Source organism: Mugil cephalus, chromosome 1 (genome assembly GCF_022458985.1).
Source record: "Mugil cephalus isolate CIBA_MC_2020 chromosome 1, CIBA_Mcephalus_1.1, whole genome shotgun sequence".
Lineage (NCBI taxonomy): Eukaryota > Metazoa > Chordata > Actinopteri > Mugiliformes > Mugilidae > Mugil > Mugil cephalus.
In genome coordinates this window covers 47,493,768-47,513,875 of record NC_061770.1, presented here as the reverse complement: position 1 = coordinate 47,513,875, position 20,108 = coordinate 47,493,768, and the positions used below count along the sequence as shown (strand labels likewise).

At 41.8% G+C, this 20,108-nt stretch overlaps 2 protein-coding genes and 2 non-coding genes across 4 annotated transcripts; all 4 read right to left on the bottom strand.

The window, feature by feature from the left end:
• Window positions 1-245: 245 nt before the first annotated feature.
• On the bottom strand, window positions 246-3,803 carry tex261 (testis expressed 261). The gene is made up of 6 exons (XM_047608102.1): window positions 3,613-3,803; window positions 1,800-1,879; window positions 1,546-1,699; window positions 1,320-1,387; window positions 1,098-1,200; window positions 246-806 (listed from the first exon to the last, which is right to left on the bottom strand). Exons 1-6 carry the CDS (start codon window positions 3,680-3,682, stop codon window positions 691-693), a joined length of 591 nt encoding a protein of 196 aa, XP_047464058.1. The 5' UTR covers window positions 3,683-3,803; the 3' UTR covers window positions 246-690.
• Window positions 905-977, bottom strand: trnak-cuu. The gene has a single exon. It is a non-coding gene; the product is annotated as a tRNA-Lys (tRNA).
• A 2,078-nt stretch (window positions 3,804-5,881) lies between the features above and the next one.
• shtn2 (shootin 2) lies at window positions 5,882-16,327 on the bottom strand. Its single transcript, XM_047577632.1, has 17 exons — window positions 15,759-16,327; window positions 15,106-15,155; window positions 14,671-14,731; window positions 14,349-14,443; window positions 13,991-14,183; window positions 13,490-13,587; window positions 13,295-13,376; window positions 12,883-12,977; window positions 10,551-10,703; window positions 10,312-10,465; window positions 8,524-8,662; window positions 8,155-8,213; window positions 7,848-7,945; window positions 7,716-7,736; window positions 7,577-7,630; window positions 7,329-7,476; window positions 5,882-6,224 (listed from the first exon to the last, which is right to left on the bottom strand). Exons 1-17 carry the CDS (start codon window positions 15,790-15,792, stop codon window positions 6,049-6,051), a joined length of 1,710 nt encoding a protein of 569 aa, XP_047433588.1. The 5' UTR covers window positions 15,793-16,327; the 3' UTR covers window positions 5,882-6,048.
• A 2,497-nt stretch (window positions 16,328-18,824) lies between these two features.
• trnal-cag lies at window positions 18,825-18,907 on the bottom strand. The gene has a single exon. It is a non-coding gene; the product is annotated as a tRNA-Leu (tRNA).
• Between the last annotated feature and the right edge of the window lie 1,201 nt (window positions 18,908-20,108).

The window sequence follows — 20,108 nt, the reverse complement described above, 5'->3', positions numbered from 1 at the left end:
CTGCCAGACATCACAGGGACACCCTCATAAGACCTGGGTCCATACAGACTTACATAGTATTATTCCAGTAGGCTTAATGTTGTGGCTGATCGGTGCATAAAGTATTTCAAGTCATTTCATTCCTCTCTAAATTTCCTTGCCCATTACTGGTTGTATTTTGTCTCCCTACCTGTCTTTCATGCTACTTTGTGTATTAACACACATGTAGTGCGACACCTATAACACATAAATGACAAGAGATGTCATTTCAAGAAAGAAAACAGATGATTTATCTGCCCGAGTCAAAATTTACAGGTTTTCCAGTGGTTGTTAATTTCAAACCCCGAACGTACATGTTTTAATCCTAAAGCTTAAAAAATGGAGTCCAACATGATATTAGAAAGCACTGCGCTACAGACAGGAGTCTCACAAAGAAGTCTCCTGTAGGTGTTGTTGGCAGACAGACAGAAAGACAGACAAACATGGCCTGTGTAAACTCGTTGGCTCGTCCAGCAGGAAGCTCTGCTCTGTTCATTGGTCCGAACTTTTATTTGTGTGTGTGTGTGCTCTTCTCTCCCCTTTTGGCCACTGCTTATTTTGAGTCCCGTCCAGAAACAATTTTCCACAGTCCGGCCTGCTTCAGTTTGACCTCCAACACATACACACACATATACCCCCGACCCCCGAGGCTGCACCCTGGGGCCGAGCTCCTTAGTACATTTTCTGTCTGCTGGGCAGCACTGCCTCCTTCAGGAAAGAGAACACGAGAAGGATCCCAGACCTCTTCCCTCTTTTGCCCTTAGTGAAGTAATTAGACACCACATCATCTAAAAAAAGGAAAAGGGCAGTTAATTATACCATTTACTGGGGTGAAGACGCTGAACACAAATGATCATATTGCAATACCTAGAAGGAAGAAAACGAACGCCCAACGTGGGGCTCGAACCCACGACCCTGAGATTAAGAGTCTCATGCTCTACCGACTGAGCTAGCCGGGCTGGTGCACCGGAAACATGCTTCACGATTTTGCGTCCGGTCTTATTCTGAACTCTTTACTACCACTAAAGCCTCATCAACAAACTACAAAGAATCTTAAGAAAAGCCCGTTTAAATCTCACCTCCTTGCTGCATGGTAGACGGAAGCACATTTTCTCCTGCTGACAGCGACACAAAAAAGGCAAACGGAATCACCCACAAGCAGATGGTGAAGTATGCAAGCACCTGAGGACCAGACAAGAGCAATTGAAAATAATGCAGATATCACTTTGGGAGACCATCTTTTTTCATAAAATAAACACTGCATCTAAAATTGTACATGGTATAAATCTGAGAAAAATTACCTCTGAGAAGGGATAATATTCTTGTGCAAAGTATTGGAAGGCCATGTAATGGTTCACCACCACCAACGCTGCAGCAGAAAAGATATATGTAAAAGTTGTTTCTGTTGCATATTAACACTAAAGAGCGTTTGTACTTGTACTAACTTAAACCGATCCTGATTGTAGATGCATGGATTAACAAATAAAGAGAAATAATCCAAAGTTAGATGGATTCTGTCGTATTTACCACAGGAGAGGATGAAGTTTGGAGAGGTCAGCAGTATGTAGGGGAACGTCTGCAGGAGACCAAAATACACCAGGTTTGTGAACAGGCCAACTCCCACCATCAGCATTGGAAAGCCTTCAAAAACATAGAGGCCTGCCAGCACACCTGTTGAGAACTGGACGCATTCACAGAAACAACAGTTTGACATTTGGATGGTGTTAACCAAGTATTTCACTGCAGCATATGATCACACCAGTCTCTGTCTTCTCACTCACCAGTATCATGTATTTTATTATTCGGCTGGTGGCTACTGTGTATTCTTCTATTAGTTCAGCCAAGTAGTACAGGCCTGCAGCTGGATGAGCAAACAAGAAAGACAATTAAATCAGAGACATTGCTGCTGAAACTCAATGTGAACAGGTTCAAAAATGTGTTGATTTCTGTCGCCATTTCTTTCTTCTTGTGATGAAACTGTTTATTATCAGGACTGTTTTACTTGGTATTATTTGAAACCAGTTATGGGGAAATATTTCTGCTCTACAGACTGAGGCTACACACGCTGGACTAACTTCATATCACAGGATGATGTGATTCAATTTGGTATCATAGCAAAAACAATTTAAACAATCTAAAGGAAGGAGCATTGGCGCTGAATAATATAAACTAGTTTTTAACATCTGCTTGTAGTAATTCAAGTATATAATGACATGATAAAAGAATAACAAAATGTCATGAATCTGAGCAGATATTCAAACGTATATTTATTATTTTCTATACTTGGTACATCCCGAAAATGAAGATTCAAGCAGTAAAGAAACCAAGAAAGACCAATAAATAACACACCTTCACACTAGTTACAAAAAATGCATCTTAATGAAGCAGTCCTATAGATACCCTTTCATAGCAGGAAAGATTAGGTGTTGATAATCTTCTTTCCAAAAGTAAATAAATCACGTTGCTCTAATGCTCATAATTAGTAAGTCATTAACAATTCAACCACCAATCAAACCTTCAGCTGTAAATGATGAGTTGCAAAAAAAGTTGTTTTGTTTTCATTTACACCTTGACAACCAACAGGTTATTTATTGATTAATCTCACAGTTTTATTGCTGTACACGAATTACACGATTCCCTGTCATACTCCATGTTTAAATGTTGTTAATCTAGGAGGTTAAACAAAGAAAGCACCGAGCCTCGGACTGTGACTGCCACACCTGACAACATCTGCAGGTGTTAACGTGGACAGGTACTGAATTGTCAACGTGGACAGAGGGTTGTTCCTCACCGAGGACCCTTCAAAAGTTTTGAGCCAACTAAAGTCCTGTTTGTCCTGCTTGTGGCATACAGGTTGATCACATTAAGCAGCCACATGTGTATTCTCTAATGTGAACAAAAATTAATTTATTCAAGGTAACGTTTGTGAAATTAGATTTAGATTAGGTTAGGTTGGCGTCATCTTACATGACAGCTCTTTCAATGGAAAAACGGCTGCGTGGCGCTAAATCATCACCGTAAAGTTGTTTTTTCCCCTGCCTCTCAAAGTAAATGTCCTAATTATTTGTCGATGACGAATTAGTTTTACATCGATGAACCAGTCACGGCTGAAGAGAGAGATGAACGATGCTAAATGCTAGCTTGTAACCTAATAGCAAACATTAGCAGGGTGTTTCCCTTGTCAAGTGAAAGCTACGAAGAATTTGGAAAAAGTCCAGTCATTCATCTATCCCACATTTATTCAATGATAAAGGTCTGAAAATATGTACCGCTGTCATTATTCTACTCATTTTATTTCAGTGTCGGTCTCTACTGGAGAACTGGCTAATCTGGTCACAGCTACCAAAACTTCGCTGAGCTAGTACACGTCATTTCTAACGCTACGAAACGTGTTTGTACTCTAAGCTTAATGTTTATTCGGTGTCTAGGTCGGTGATAACACTGCCATTGTTTCTAAACCAAAGCTCCATCAACGTCTATTTGTTTGTTTGTTTGTTTGTGCAACTTCATCTGCTGACTCGGTCCGCTAGCATTAGCAAGCAAATCTTAGCTAGCAGTACGTTAGCACTTGCGCGTTAATTAGCATGCACTTACCTATTGCTAGAGTAACGAAAGATATTTGGATCACCAGCGAGAGCCAGCTGAGCAAATAAATAAACCACATCTCTCTGCATATGCAACAACACACCAAAAATAAAGAAAATAACACAGAAGACAGCTAGCTGGCCGCTAACTAGGTCCGGTCAAAGTTCCTCCCCCCGTGTTTCGTTTGAGTACAAGCTGAAGGGAGCCGCAAAGATGGGCCTCAACTACAGGAAGGAAGGGCTTGTTTTGTTGTAGCGCCCCCTGTGGTTGGAGGAGAAGCTCTCTATTTATAAACAGTTACAGAGACAAGGGACGACTTGTTCTGTTGTTTTATAAAATCAGTTTTAATTATTTCAGCATCTTATAGAAATTTCTCCATTTTTAGTCAACAGACTATTGATTGTGGCCTTGATTTATGCCACAATCATACTATATGTTTATATATTTACAACTTGTTTCTATTGTACAAGCTGTGACTATGTGTTAAAGAAGAAAGTGGTACCAAGTAGGCCATTTCTGACACCACATAGTTTTATTTCAGAAGGATTGCTGAACAACCATAGCGCAAGGCATGATTGGTCTGCTTATGTGAAGGTCAATGGTGCAGAATGGTGACTCATAAATTCATGCACTTGGAACTCGTGCCTTGTGGATGTTTTTGCCGATAGACCAGCCTCTGACAACACTCTATGTGCTTAGGTTCTTTGACACCATATTGCCATAAAAAAAAAAGAAGAAGAAGAATTCTTGTCTTATTTATGTGTCAACACAAAGTGCACGTTACATGTGCCTTTCTGTGAATTTGTGCTGGACCTGAAGGACAAATATAACAATCTGTAATGTACAGTGTACATGTTATATTCCTGAATTTGTTGGTTGCTACATACATACATGGCCGTACTTTTGTTGTAGAGATATGAAGTTGGTAAATCCACAAATCCATATTAAAGTGTTGCTTGGGCCCATATATTTTCCAAAACTGAAGAAGCCCTATATGCGCCTCCGTTCCTAAAGTGTGGGCCTTTGACTCGGTTACATTTGATTCAGCCACCGCGCCTCTGTTGAACAAAGGGTATGGTTAGGAGGGGTATGGTCAGAAACAAATTACCTAGGAGCAGGCCATGATTAGAGTCAACTCTTCCGAGAATTCACTAACACAGGACAAAGGAAAGGAAGAATCCTCAGCAGCACTGACAAGGTTTAAAACGCTGTGAGCATCGTCAACGCGTCGATGCTGTTTACTCAGGCCGCAGTGACTGCATTAAATCCATTCAGATTCGACTCGGTCTGTCGATACTTATCTCTCTGTAGGTCAAGGAAAACATGTTAAGAGAGGAGAAAACACTAACTGGGTCCCATTCTTGTGTGAGTCATTACAAACCCTTCATACAATCAGTGTCTGCAGCTAGTATACAGGATCACTGTCAGAGCATCTTCTCTCTCACACACACACAAACTCAGTAGCTCAAAACCAATATATCTCCAAAGCTAACACCTTTGGGATTGAGGTGGATGAATAAAAAATGTATGCATGAGAGTGTCAAGGCAGCCCCTGTGGTAAAGAGCTAAATAAAGTAAATATATAATGTGAAACAGTGTGAAGACACTAAAATGGTGTCGGAGTCAAAGGTGAGAGTAACTTCGTCCTCTTTCCAAAGGCTTTTAACAAAGGCAGGTAGGCAGATGGTGTGAAGGTGTGCGCCTCTCATTCATGCATGCATGCACACACACATACGGCGTCCGTGTGGAGGTGAGAAAACAAAAGGCTACCTGCTGCATCTGAGGAACTTTCATGAGGGAAGAAGCCACAAATCACCTGAGGCTCTTATCTCAACAACACCTCTGGGCTCCGGGTGTGACGGCTTTAATGTGCTTAAGTAAATGGCAGACCCCATTCTTCTGCCGGATCGAGCTTTAAGAGACGGACACCTTAGCGGGGAAGTGGGCACGGGTGTTGAAAAAGTGTTTTTTTTTTTTTTTTTTGTAATGGCTCTTGCTCTTTTTCATCTATATTCTGTAGGATAAATAAATTTTGTAACTTGCACTTAGATCAGGTGAAACCCCGGGTCCCAAAAAGAATGATGTTAATACGTCTGAAAGGGATGCTTTCCCGTTGACACGCAAAAAGTAGTGGCTTTTTACAGTCCTGGGTTAAATGGCATTTTAAAAAAGGGGTTTTCTTTGTTTTTCTTCAGATATAAATGTGAGATGATGTTTGTCGGCAATAAACCACCTCCATCTGGTTCTCTCGGGAAGATAAAATATGCACCAGGAAACATTTTCTGTCAGTGTGCTGATCACTTTATTTGAGTTATTTTTTTTATTTTTTTAATTATTTTTTTAATACCAACAAGTTATTCACTAAAATAGTTCTGTAAGGCAGCACATGCATTCATATTAATGTTGTATATATTACTCCTTTAGGGGCAAAGCAAGCTATTTGGTTCATTTCTCTGACTGCCAGCAATTTTCGTGGCTGATCATTAGAGCTGATGCTCTGATGCGAGAGTCTCTCTTCTCCCTGTTCTGTTTCAGCCTCCGGAGCACAGGGGCGCTGCCGCTCTCATTCGCCCAGGGAATGTCTCCTGTCACTGGGGCATCCTGCTGACCAGGCTGGAGATCTGTCCAAGACACAGATCAAACAATGAGAACTACAGAATGGGCTAAGAACAGCTGACTGCAGAAAAAGTGGAAGTAGAAGCAGTCTACTTCCAACTCTGGTCTCACCGTCCTTTCCTTTTAATGCATTAATATCTATATATATACTCTATTCCACTGGATGATCACTTTGGAGGATGTTTGTGGTCTGGGTTGAATTAAACACTACAGCGTCTTCCTCTTCCAATGGGAACCAGACTTTTTCTCACAGCTTTTTCCCCATGGCTGTGAAAAGGCTGCTGAAGGAACGTTACACCCAACTCTCCTTATGCTATCTGAAACACTACTGTATATTTATATTGTATATTTCATAGACACTCACAGAGGTTTGGTTATGAACTTCATAAAAACCTGACCTCAAGCTGCTACTAGAGATTGCTGCCAAACAATTTCATTGTTTGCGCGCGATGACAATAAAAACATTTTTGTCTTTTGACAAAAATGGGGTTTTCAAAATAATAGAAACATGCGTTTTTGTACAACACAATTCAGTTCAACTGTGCTACAAATGTCACATCAGCCTTCAAAATGAAAACACGATGGAATCAACATCTCTCTCAGTTATTAAAAAAAAATGCTGAATACGACAAGGAGTGTCGTGGAGGTGTCTGGTACAGGTCTAAGTAACATCCACACTGATGCCAGGTCTGAAAGTTTCCCAGCAGAACACTGACTCGTCACAAAATGTTATTTAATTCTCCTGTCAGTGGTCATAATGTTATGCCTGATTGGTGTATCTCCACTAATTCTTCAAGTATTCTTCAGGATCACAGTTGATGTTGCTCATGTATACTGTAATAGACAGATACGTAGGATTTTATTTCCTACAGTAAAGCTATAACTGATGGTAAACCACATTTAAAAAAGCCTCAATTGGCTTTTAAAATAATGATCTTGAAACATATTATTTGTAATCAAGTTCTGCCTCAGCGCATCTCTGCCCTTCACGGACCACTATGATTTAAACGACAACAGCAACCATTTCATTCAAGCCCCATTTCAGCAAAGACAACGGACCTCATATACTGTCGTATTATGTCCGTATAGTACTGTGCAGGTCACTGTACCCTGTGATTGAGTTGAAGACGACGGCTCCTGGTCTCCCATCACTCTCCTCCTCCTCTGGAGCACCAGCAGGAGCTCTGCCTCCCCGACATTTCGGCCCGTTCCCCTTCTGGATGGCACTCTGCGATGGTGCTGTCGTTTTATGTTGTCCTGGTGTGTTTAAAGGTTAAAGGACCAAACACTAGTTTTGAGTTTAAGTACAGAGCGCCTTCCCTCAGAGCACAGTGACATCTGACTTTATAATAATTACCAGCATTCCTTTCAACTCCAAGACGGCTGATTTTCTGTTTTCACTCCTCTGGTCCTGCAAAAAACATTTTTCATTAGAACGGTATCAGAGTGGCTTTAAATGAAACACAAAAAGGAGCAAAAGATGCTGGATAACTGACCTTCCACGAGCTGTCCTCCTCCTGGGAGCCAAGAAGTACGGAGAAATTATGAATGATTCCTTTAGATTTCACTTTGATATAACTTTATTTGGATCATACCATCATCTAAACGTCCATAGCGTAAATACATACCTGTACTCTCTTGATGGGCCTCAGGATGATGCCATTCTTTATTCTCTCCATCATTTCATCCACTGCTTTTGCCTTCGTGTCCGTCGCTGTTGCTGGTTCTTAAAAGAGAAAAGGGATGAGATCTTAATTCAGACGTGTCAAGCTTTTTGCACTTGTTAAAATCGCCGTATGGAGACAAAATGTTCAGAAAATACGTGGCTACTGTCAGAAAAGTCATAATATTATAGATGATCTCAGTGAAGACTGTGAAATGAAACTGAATCCCTCTGCCTTACACCTCTGTACTTTTTAGGTGATGCAAACTCACTATTTGGATGATCTCCAGTGATTCCATTTTTCTTCCGACTCTTCAGAAAATCAAGAAAACTAGGAGAAGGAGAGGAGGAGAAGAGAGCCACAAGAGGAAAGAGGAAACACATATTTAACTTTGCATGTAGCTCCATGGTCCTGGAGGAACATCCTCTTATCTCACTATGTACTGGACCTGCTATATATGACTGAAATGACAATAAAAACCTCTTTGGCCTTAGATATTGTTTGACTATGTGAGCATCATAAATGCATTCCAGCCTCACCAGCAATAACACAACTAACTTATGCAGTTCTTGCAGCTAGAGTTGGGGGAATAGAATTCAAACCATCTTAAGAACTTCTCATCCTCTCTGACTGTACATACTTGGTGGTGGTCGGCGGAGGAGGGGGAGGCAGAGGAGGAGGAGGAGGCGGCGGTGGAGGTGGAGGTGGAGCGGGAGCGGAATCCTCCAACAGCTCGTCAGATTTATCCTCTCTGCTCGGGGTTTCTTGTAGCTGTTTGACTACACAGAATGACGGTAGAAAGAGAGATTTGACTCAATTCATTAGATATCATGTTGCTCAATCATCAACTAATTCAGACAAGCTTATCTTGCAAGAGGCTGATTCCAATAGATCCCTTCATGGTTTGTAAACAATGTGACTTTTTTTGAGGGGTGGGACTTAACTGGATGCAAAACATCTCAAACGGTTGTTAGCATATTTCAATGGACTGTTCTGGTGCGAATTAACGAGGAAAACACATACTTTAGAGACTGTATTAGTACACTAATTTCCCAAGGCTGTGAGTATTATTTTAAAAAGTTGACTCTGACTGATGGGACTATAATGACCAACCCCTATGTTCTCACTCACTGGATGGACGATTTGACCGAAGGAGGACACAGAGGGGACAAAGTCTTGGTCTGTCTTTATCAGATAAAGCCTCTCCAACGAAAATATTACAAGAAGTGGAACCACTGTGGAGGGTAACCTAGCAAATCCAGCTTCCGTTGCATTAGCTCATGGTTAGCATTAGCATTAACGTGTGACAAGAATCACCTAAATAATGATTAACTTAACGTAATTTTTCAAATCATCCATCCGGTGAGTGATGGATGATTTGACAGGACAGGCCACCGTGCAATGGGCTGACATTCACATGTATCATATGTGTATCTAATTGAGAAGCCCAGCAGCTACTCGAAAGAAAAGTTGAAGGCCTACAAATCGTTGTAACGGCTATAACAAAGTCTTGGATGGACATGTGCAAGATTTGCAGTAGAAGAATTTAAACGATGACTTTTGTCCATGCAAGCACAGAGGCACTGTGTCTACAAAGACATTACCAGATTTATTTGGAACCACTGTGCAGGATAATGTAGAAAATATAACTTCAGCTTGGGCACTTGTGAAACAAATGCTGCGTTAGCTAGCAGTTAGTATTAGCATTAACATGTAACAAGAACCCCCAAATAGGGATTAACTGACGTAAATTCAGTTACTATTTATTCTAACCACGTTAATCACGTTATCCAGGCTGAAACTGATGATACATCACATATTAATCTTATCTGATAAGAAGTGTGCGCGTTGTTGATTGTCACATCCTTTCCTTTAATTGCCAAAGCCAAACCAAAGCCATCTACGACTGTCAGTGTGTGATAAAACTTCAAGTTAGCGTTTTTGATTTTTCGGTTTTGGCACCAAAAACTACAGCAAGACGACATTTTCATGGTTGAAAGTGACAGTGTTCGCCTCAAGCTTCTGTATGTTTTGCGTCCAGCTGACATCATGATGTCACAGTGACATAGGCCATGAAGGGGTCTATGGGATGGAGACACAGCTTACAGAAAGTAGCGCCTGTGACATCCTCCATAGTTTACAGAAAGGATGTTTTGAATCGTATGTATGTATACGGGCACCATGTTATAGTTGGGGTCAAAAAGTCCAAATCTGTGCAATGAGATGGAGTTCATCTGGGGCAAATAGACACTCGAGCCAAATATACCTCCAAATATAGCTTTGCCTGAACCGTATCTATAGAGAGCGTTTGGATCCAAGAGAGACGCGTGCATCTTATGGCTTTTCCATTTAGGCTTCAGCATTCAGCTTTTGACCCATTTTCTGCAGACTCCATTAAGCCTTGTTGACTGCTTTCTAGGAGCCATACCTTCTTCCTGGAGTTGAGTGACGGTGCTGTTAGCCTCAGACAGCAGCCTTTCTAAAGTCTTCCTCTCCTCCTCACTCTTCTCCAGCTGCTCTCTAAGGTCCTGCAGCTCAGGGAGGACACTGCTCTCCCGCACCTCGCTCTGATTCTGCTTCACCTGATCGCAGAGACGACATACGGTTAGGATATCAGTCAGCCAGAACGGAGGCCCGTTTAGCATCATGGCGCCGTCCAACACACACCTGGTCCTGGTAGTGATGCTGTATAACACACAGGGCTGAGCTGATCTGAGATATTTGTTCCAGCGCTTGCTGCAGCTGCAGCTGGAGGCCAGGCTCTGGGCTCTGCACCTCCACCGCGCTCTGTCCTGGGGTTACCTTCTTCTCCACCAGCATCTGATGAGACAAACCAAATCTACGGTCACCTTTGACATTTTGAACATTACGATCATTTGCTTCCAACAAGAGAAAAGAGAAATACATTGACGGCAATGAGCCACAATCAGGGAGAAATTAAAAGAGATCTTAATGGCCGGTTGTGGATTTTCTCCCCCCAGGAGGTCGTCACGACGAGCACAAACCATTTTCCAAACAGCACTTGACTGAACAATGACTTGGAAGCCTTGTTATTCATTACTCAACAGCTTCGCTGAATGGTAACGGGATGATTTCGCTGTGAGACAAAGCCTCGTTTTTCCAACACTATGGAAAACAAATATCAGGTTTTGCCTTATTTCTATGACTAAAATTTGATTCTTTCTTCTATGTTGTGACTAATAAATACCCGTTATAGTTAACAACTGCTGTGCAGAGCTCATCCATCATCAGAAAGCTCTAAGAATTTTTTTTTCTTTTGAATGAGCCCTTGTGGCGTATGCTGTAATGTTGCGGTTATAAATTACTCAATATGTGTGGTTTAAATATGAGCCCAGATTAGGCCACAGGAAACATACTGCTGCATAACAGATATTCATTGATAAGCCTAAAGAAATCAATGTATTTAATTCAACTGATCAGGTAATAAAAACGGAAAGCACACTTAAAAATGATCTAAACGAAGCAATAAATGTCCAACAGATTAATTTAAAGTCCTGAATCCAACAGTGACGCATCAGTTCGCAAGTCATTTGTCTAAGTATCTTTTTTATTTCACAAAAAATGGATGTGAAATTTTCTGGCTATTTTAAAATGTTTGAACAAATTTACCCCCAAGAATATAATCACTGTGGCTTTTAGTTATTATATTATTGCCATAAATAGACTAATTGAAAACAGGGTCGCCGTCATAACAGAGTCATGTGTAATTTGAATATAATTGTCTCATCGTTTTCAAAAAACGGCACAAAGGACGTGACCTCGCTGGAGACTCCGCTCATGGGTCCAGCGTCACCGGCAAGCGGCGCGGACATTTTCCCAGAGCAGGTTTGGCGATCAGGGAGCGGGAAGTGTGAGAAAAAGTGGCTTCTCGTTTCTGCTTTTTATGATGCGCGACAAGCTGCAGCGGCGGGTTTGCTGAGCTCCGTGTCAGCACATGCACCACGAGGCACCGCGCCGCAAATTACACCGCTCTAATCTCTGCTCTCCCTTCAGCTGAGACCAATTTTCACACAGCAATTAGCACAATTATTTCATACATACAAACACGCAGACGCACACAGCAACACAAAGGGGACAAAGGCGCGCGCACGCAAAAAAAAAAGAAAACCTCCAAATTGTTTCCTGTTTGAGGCCCTGCATCATTATACCACCATGCATCACAGAGAAGAGGTGTGAATGGTTGTTGTTTGCAAAACACATGAAAACAGACAAATAGTAGTGCATACAAGAGGCATTCAGCTCAGGGGGGTCTTTTACCATGAATTGAGAGTAAAGGGGCTGAATTGTGTGAAGAGTTGGGGGTCCTTTTCACAGGTAAGGACCCCTGCGAGGCGGCCCATTGTGCGCCTGTCCAGCAAATGGAGGACGCTGCGCACAAAGGCGACAATTGCTATATGCTCGGCAAAACATAAAGGTGTCAGGCAAAGACAGGTTGTGCTTAAAGACCACCATTCTCCTTCAGCAGCGGTGATGACCGCTAATTATCGGGAAGGGAGGGGCTAAATGGGAAGGGAGGTGTTTTTTGAAAGAAAAGCCCTTCATTATAGGAGCAGCTGGGGCAGCAAAAAAAAAAAAAAAAAAACTGTGCTGTGTGTGTGTGTGTGTGTTTGGGTATGTGGATTTTAAGTGATGTACAAAAGTGTGTAGGCTTTTGTTTTGTGTGTGTGAACGCCTCACGGAGAGAGCCCAGATTTGACCAAAGTGTCATCGGTGTGAAAACGGAGAATGGAGAACACCTTTTGCTGTCTCGCCGCATCAGCTGGAACGGCGAAAGCGTGTCCGCGTGTCCCCGTCCCTCCTCCCTCCCCCCCTCGTCCCTTGTCCCTCGTCCTCCTGAGTGTCCGAAGGTCGCCGCCGACGCTCGTTCCCCTCCCTTCCTGTGGCACGACCTGTCACCCTCAGTATCTATAGGTGTGAATATATGACAAAATGTTTCGTGCCAGGCCGAGAACACACACGCATATGTGCGCGCTCACACCTGATGGGCCAAGACTTCAGCGTGTTGCCTGAGGTCCTGCTCCAACTCCAGCTTCTGAGACATCTCTGTGAACTCCTCCGTGACAAGCTTGGAGACTGGACACATACACATGCACACACACACACACACACACACACACACACACACACACACACACACACACACACACGATTAATGAAACAGATTTCATATAGAAGATTTGCAGACAAACAGGGCACATGCTACACACATAACTGCACATTTCAGCATGTAAAACTTAAACAAATTGCTCAGGTTTTGTATGGTCACTGGACTAAAAGAAAATGTCTGAAAACGAGCGAAAGACTTCATCTTGGGTCCTGGAATTTTATTTTAACATTATATTAGTATTTTCTAATAAAACACAAATGCATCAGTCTAGATGTGGTCGTACCTCGTTTGATCTTATTCATGGTCTTGCTCTGTTTGCTCATCGTCCTCAGGAGGGCCTCTTTCTCCTCGACCTCCAGAGCTAGCTGAGAGGAGAAAAAGGTTCAGTGGCTCGTTCCCAGTAAAACAGAAACACACACACACACACACACACACACACACACACACACACACACACAGTGGTGTTTATCAGCAGTACCTGGTCTCTGAGTTGGACCTGCTCTCTGGTCAGATCCTCCACTTGTTGCTCCAGCTGCAGCTTCTCGGCCAGCAGACCGTCCACCGACGCCTGAAGCTCTGACGCACACACAAAGAAAGACTTTAAATCATAGGTCTTCAAATTCTTTGGTTGATTACACGTTTTTTATATATATTATTTTTTTTTTATTTCCCCACAAATTTAAATTTCTTTAAATCCACATTAACATGAATCCAACATATTTTAGTAAAGGGATAAGGGATGGCTTAATATTGAATGCAAAATGATAAAAATAATGTATATTAATAAGTAGCACTAGGCCGAGTTTAATATAGAACACATAATAATAGATAAGGGGGTCCCTACTTAACTACAATGATGTGATCATGATGATTGAGGAGCACCCTCGTTTGGAAAACAATCAGTAGGACACGGAGTTGCTCATGTGCCCCTTTGTTGCTCAATCACACATGTGTTGCTCTGGTTAACCGTCGAGCTCACCTGTGATCTTGGCTTGACTCTCCAGCAGCAGCGTGTCCTCGCTTCTGTCCCCGCCGAAATCGACCTCGTCACCGCCGGCCGCGGGGCTGGTCTCCGGGTCAAAGGCCGCGGCAACCAGGTTTTCAGGCAGCTCGTTGATGAGCGGCATCAACATCTGGCTCCTCCTCTGCAGGGCTTTGTTCTCTTTGGTCACCTAGGTAACAGAGGAGACGGTGAATGGAGCCCGGAGGTCGTGGAGGAAGGGAAAGGAAAGGAAAGGAAAGGAAAGGAAAGGAAAGGAAAGGAAAGGAAAGGAAAGGAAAGGAAAGGAAAGGAAAGGAAAGGAAAGGAACAACAGCGCAGTGGTTAACAGACGGACCTTGAGTGCGAGAGCCTCAGCACTCTCCCTGCAGGTACGCTCAATCTGGAACTGCATCTCCAACACAGTCATCTCTTTCAGGAGCTGACTGGAAACTAATAAGAAAAACAAGAGAGTTGCCCATCATCTTATAACAATATAGAATAGAGGAGACATTTTCATGATTGAAAAACTGTACAAAATCTGAGTTCAGTCTGAACATGTCCTGCAGCTCAGCTCATCTGACCCATTGTGTGTGTTTCCCAAAATGGTTTTAAATCAAATCATGGTACTAGATGGGAACAAGCATGCAAAGAAAACAAATAAATGCGATAAACTTCACCTTCCTCCAAATCAGACAGCTTCTGATTGGCTTCATCCCTCTGCTTCTCCAGGATCTCGTACTAACAACAATCAAGTATCAACAAGAAAAAAAAAGAAACAGAAGAAAGGGATCAATCACATCAAAATTGTTGCTGCTGATTTTCATTCACATTTTGTTCCATTAGACAGACAGCCGAAGCGCCGAGACTGCTTTTATTCTCATTGATGTAATCAAGTTTGTACTTTTTAGAGCATTTTTCATTCATCGTTTTTGTTTTTCTTTTGTTTTCCTTTTTAATAAAGTGGTCTTGTCAATTATACATGGAGTTGTTTTTTAACCAAAAGTAGCTAGTGAAAATGCTGTGATGTTTTTTTTTGTTTTTTTTTGTTTTTTTTTCATGGTCATGGATGATCGTCTCAGACAGACATTAAAAAGTGTCGGTGACGGCGATACCTGAATGTCTCCCTCATCTTCGGAGGATAAGACGCTCTCCCCGTCAGAGTCTGTGGGGGGGAAACAAGCAAAGATCCCTCACATCCAGGCAACGTGACTCAAAGAGGAACTTCCCGAGGCTCTCTGGCAAAGTTCCCCAGTGAAAGAAATACAGGAACTGAAATCGCAGAAGCCTCCTCTGAGCATTTTTCACTTTCTGTGGCCCCCAACTCACGACAGCTTCTTCACTTTTTCCAACAAACTGAGAGACTTGCAGATGAGAAATGACTTTGCTGAGAGTTAGATGAGCGTAATTGTACCATTCTCTCAGTTTCTGAAGCACATAATCCTGCATGAAGGCTTTTTCAGACAGGGCCCTGCTGCACGTTTACCCTCCTTTCTGAACTTTCAAACGAAGCTAACTTCTTATCAGTATCCCATTGGGAGTGGTGATCGGGAAGGCAAATTGAAATACCCGTCGGTAATGTTGCTCTTATTCATTCCAGTCTTTCTGCGAAGGCTGTTTTGAATTTAAATCAAAGAACGCGCTGAACTAATCAAAAGGCAGAAATCTGAATTAAACTTACATCTGAACAGACTGGGAGCTTTTTCTTTTTCACTTGCGCTCAATCAAATGCCATATTTAAGAAATTTCCGCCTCATGCATGTCTTACCTGTGGATGCACCGTCCTCACCTTGATCCCACATCTTGTCCCACACACAGCTTTAGCACCTCGGCCAGCTGGTCGAAGCAGCACAAACAAAAACCTGCTTTGTGTCTGGGCAGCGAGTGTTTCGCTAAGAAGTAAAGAAGTAAGTGGAAATGTCTATTTAAACCCTCCCCCTACTGCCTGGATTCAAAAATGAGGAACCTTTTCCTTCCATTTGGTCTGAAGGAACGTGTTAATAGTCACAAGAGGGCTGAAAAGATTATATTTTTATGTTTTGCTTTTGAAGTTGCAGATAAGTTAGCGGAAGCGTGTGAACTCCTGCCCCCTTTTCATACAGTGAAAAGGGGGAAATGTAGCCTCGGTCCATGCAGGCGGTCTCTGGGGGACGACACTGTCTCTCTACTGCAAGATCAATGTCACTCAAGCAGCCGGGGCGAAGGCAAAAGCTGCTTTCACTCCTCTATTAGCATCTGTACTCGGAGTTCATGACCCCTGAAGCATCAAGACACCTGCCATGAGACCCACATTTCGGGGCGATAATTCAGGGGATGACGACAATGGGTGGGAGTGATGATGCTGATGACATACATTCCTCTGCCGTAAATGATTTAGAAGCTTCAAATTTATGATCCCGCGCTGCTGATTTATTCATCGGTTTCCAGAAGAAACACACCCAGAGCGCGGTCAGGGTGAGCGTGCGGCTGTGTCTCTGCTGGGTCCTTTGCGTTTGGCTTTAGTTGCAGATGGGTGCGGTATGAGGCTGCAGAGGAAATAAGACGGGACTCTCAGTTCCATGTCCATTAGTTTCTTTCACAAGACACAAAAATCATTAAAAAAAAAAAAACTCCTAAAACAGAAGGTAGCTGGAGTTTATATAAAATGTAATTCAAACAGGAGAAGCTAAATTAATAGTTTTAGATGACATTTGTCATAGTATGGTATATAGTATTTATAAATCAAAGACAGGTGTATGTAGAATAATTTTAAAATAAACTACAGTTTCCGTACCCTGTCACCCAGTGTGAGAACGTGTTTCAGTGCAGCCTAGAAATTCACAGGCTATTTAGAAGTAAGCGAAACTTCAGGAGGAGACGATCGTTTAACTAAATGATCATTTAAGTTATGTTTAAAATTTTTGGATGTCTAACTGTCTAAACTTGAAAGAGTTGGACGATGCTGCAGCTGCTATATGAGCAGATGTTTATTGGTGGGAAACAACAGTAACTCACCGTCACCGAAACATCGCTTTGGCAATTTGTTTCTCTAAACTTAGTAAATAGGGCTGTTTTTGAAAGGTATTTTAGATGACAAAGATGGTATTTGGAAGAATATTCCATGTGAAGCTTTGTGAGTTTTGTTGAGGAAAAAGAAAAACATTTGACCTTAAAGTTATCTAAAAATATGACTTATTTCATACTAAATCCTGTAATCTACAGTTATAGTATAGGACATATTAAATAATGCTGCGGGGTTTGACTCGTTAAATAACTTGACGTGTATTATTTTAACAAAAAAATAAAACGACTGCTCTTTCCAAACTCTGACGTGCGAAATATTCCTTTAAAAAGTTGGGGAATCTAAAAATAATCCTCAATCTGAATTTGCGCCTCCGAGTCGGCGTGAACGTACGCACCACAGCTGCCCTGTACAGCTGAAGGATAGAGAGCTGCTGTGATTCGTGGCAGTGCATGGTGTCCTTGTGGCTTAATGAGTCTTTTCTCTCTCAGTGTGCTGCTCTCTTTGCAGGCACCACCTGAGCTCCAAAACCTCCTCCAGACTGTCACCATGACCTTTACTAATGATTCTTCACCATGTTAATAAAGGTGAAATTGTCACTTAACATTAGCTGTTGTCTGGAGTTTCTAGCAGTGAGCGACACTGCCAAAAAAAAAAAAAAAAAAAAGGCCTCATTAAAATTGAGCCTTTAAATTCTAATTTAATAGATACAGATTAGAAAGCCAGCCGCAATTTATTTTTAAATCATAAACACAACAAGGCTGGCTTTGGGTTTTGGTCGGTCCATGGCCTCTCTGACACTGTTTTTGTTTCATTTAGAGGTAGGTGCTGATTTCTTTTAATCTGTCGAGCACATGTCTTCTTTGAGTTTAAGGAGACGAGGCCACATAAACACAAGTATGAATCCTACCACACAGGAGGATTTGTAATGATGCTTCATTGTGGCATTTTAATTAAAAAAACAGGCCACTTTCACAATAAAGTATGACATTATGTTTAATACAGTCATGTGACATGTACATATATGACTTATATGGGAAATCATTTATTACTGATAAATCCTGCATTTCCTAATACATCATATCATACGGTCAAGCTTTGAAACTATTCAATAGTTATGTTGCTCACACATTGCTTTTTAGGCCATACAAATAAACAAATAATTAAATCAAATCATAATTGGATTTTTTATCTTCTGATGTTGAAAATAGCTTTTAAAAATCGAACTGAGGATTTAAAAAATAAAAATAAATAAAGCTAGGCAGGACATGGACTCACCTCGGTTTTCTAAAATCCTGGTTACGGCCCTGGATGGTGATTGGGAACTATTCATATTTTTTCACATTAATGTTATTTTTTTATTATCTGTGTTATGGAGTTCATTATTGACTTGAGTTTTTTCATTTTTTCTATTTCAAAATTTGAATAATCATCTTTGATCGTCTCCCAGCGGCTATATTAGCATTTTTTTTTTTTTTTACTGGAACCGTAATCCACACAGTCACCATGAATTCACATGAGCAAATAACCACATGCGCTCCTGGCGGTGCTTCTCAGCCTGCATGAGCTGCTGTTCGCTGAAGGCATGACTGTGCTGAAAAGTTTTCTATTTTAGGTTGCAACAATTGCGCCACTGCCGAGGGCATCGAAAGCTTGAGCGCGCTTCTTCAAAATAAGAGCATGCAACAGATCATTAATTGCTGATGATAGGGATGAAGTTGCGGCAGAGCGAGTTAACGAGTTCTGGAGATTAAATGAGTTATAAGGAGGTTGATCATGGGGTATTAGCATAGAGGAATATCTTATATTTCACATTGTTTCTCAAAATGTTGCTGTCAGAAGTGGGATTCGAACCCACGCCTCCAGGGGAGACTGCGACCTGAACGCAGCGCCTTAGACCGCTCGGCCATCCTGACAAATATGACTGTATTTTCTATTAGGATACAATGAATACATAATAAAAATAATAATTTAAAAATAAGGTGGGCTTTGTTGTTCCTAATATTTCGACTTGCATATTGCTGCATTTTACCAATATGAACTAGGCCAAAAAAAAAAAAGTTTCTGGTCCTTTGACAACAGGACACACGTGATAAACACGTGCGAGGTCCCACTGGCTTCCTAAACTGCTCCAGCAGCTCTGCATACAGCGAAGTATCCCACAGCAGATTGAGGATGATGACCTTTAGAGAAGCAACAGCTGCCCTTTTTTTGAACTTTGAACAGCCTATCTCTCTTTGGAGGCAGCATTTGGACGGAGTCACCATTAACGCTGGCTGCGTGATTTAATATTAGTATTTCTTTCCAGGCAACGTACAAAAAACTTTCTCACAAAAAAATTTACTTAAATGTATCTTCCTTTTAGCTGCTGGCTTTACTTCTATTATGACAACTTCTTCTTTTTTTACATTTAAACACATTAAAAATCATCTAAGAAACACGGGACAAAATTAAAAAGACAAATTCACAAGAATAGTTTAGATAGTGTTAGGATTTGCAGTAAGAGCATTGAAATGGGACTACAATTATTTTCTGCCTCCGTCTATCATCATCTCATTGTTCATTACAATCATGGCAATTCCACTAAGCCTCAAATGGAGACACCACCACGGTAAAAGGGATGAAACAACAATAAAGACCCAATTAAAAGGCGCTGTCTTCCCGAAGCATTTTAATTGCTCTTTACAGCCACAGAAGCTCTCTTATAGATTAAAGTTTTTCTTCATAGAGATGATGATGTGTTTTCCCTTCGAACTCGGCGAAAATAAAAACCATCACATCTGCCTTTCGAGGCCTCTCGCCTCCCTAACATCTCTGCCATGATTGGCTCGGACGCCACGCATGCCTGTCGTCCAGAAAATCTCCATCCTGGCAACCCCTCTCCCTCATCTGCATCCACTCGTGCTGCTGGTGCACGAATCTGCTAAAGAGGCGCCCGTTTAATGAAGCTGAAAGGACTGGTGCAGGACATGACACTGGAGCAGCATCTGCTCGTCCAATACCGGGGGGCCGAAATTGGGCCGGGGGTTTCAGATCGTCGGGTTTTAACGCCACTGATCCGATGTGTTATTGAGCATGTGACAAAACCGTGATTATCTGCCCACATATTCGGTGCTC

Coding starts and splice junctions, on each gene's coding strand:
- shtn2 (XM_047577632.1), bottom strand. CDS start 15,792: ATGTGGGATCAAGGTGAGGACGGTGCATCCACAG. Junction 15,156..15,758: donor TGAGGACGGTGCATCCACAG/GTAAGACATGCA, acceptor TCCCCCCCACAG/ACTCTGACGGGGAGAGCGTC. Junction 7,737..7,847: donor GGCCCATCAAGAGAGTACAG/GTATGTATTTAC, acceptor CTTGGCTCCCAG/GAGGAGGACAGCTCGTGGAA.
- tex261 (XM_047608102.1), bottom strand. CDS start 3,682: ATGTGGTTTATTTATTTGCTCAGCTGGCTCTCGCTGGTGATCCAAATA. Junction 1,700..1,799: donor TAATAAAATACATGATACTG/GTGAGTGAGAAG, acceptor GAATGCGTCCAG/TTCTCAACAGGTGTGCTGGC. Junction 1,201..1,319: donor AATATTATCCCTTCTCAGAG/GTAATTTTTCTC, acceptor TCTGGTCCTCAG/GTGCTTGCATACTTCACCAT.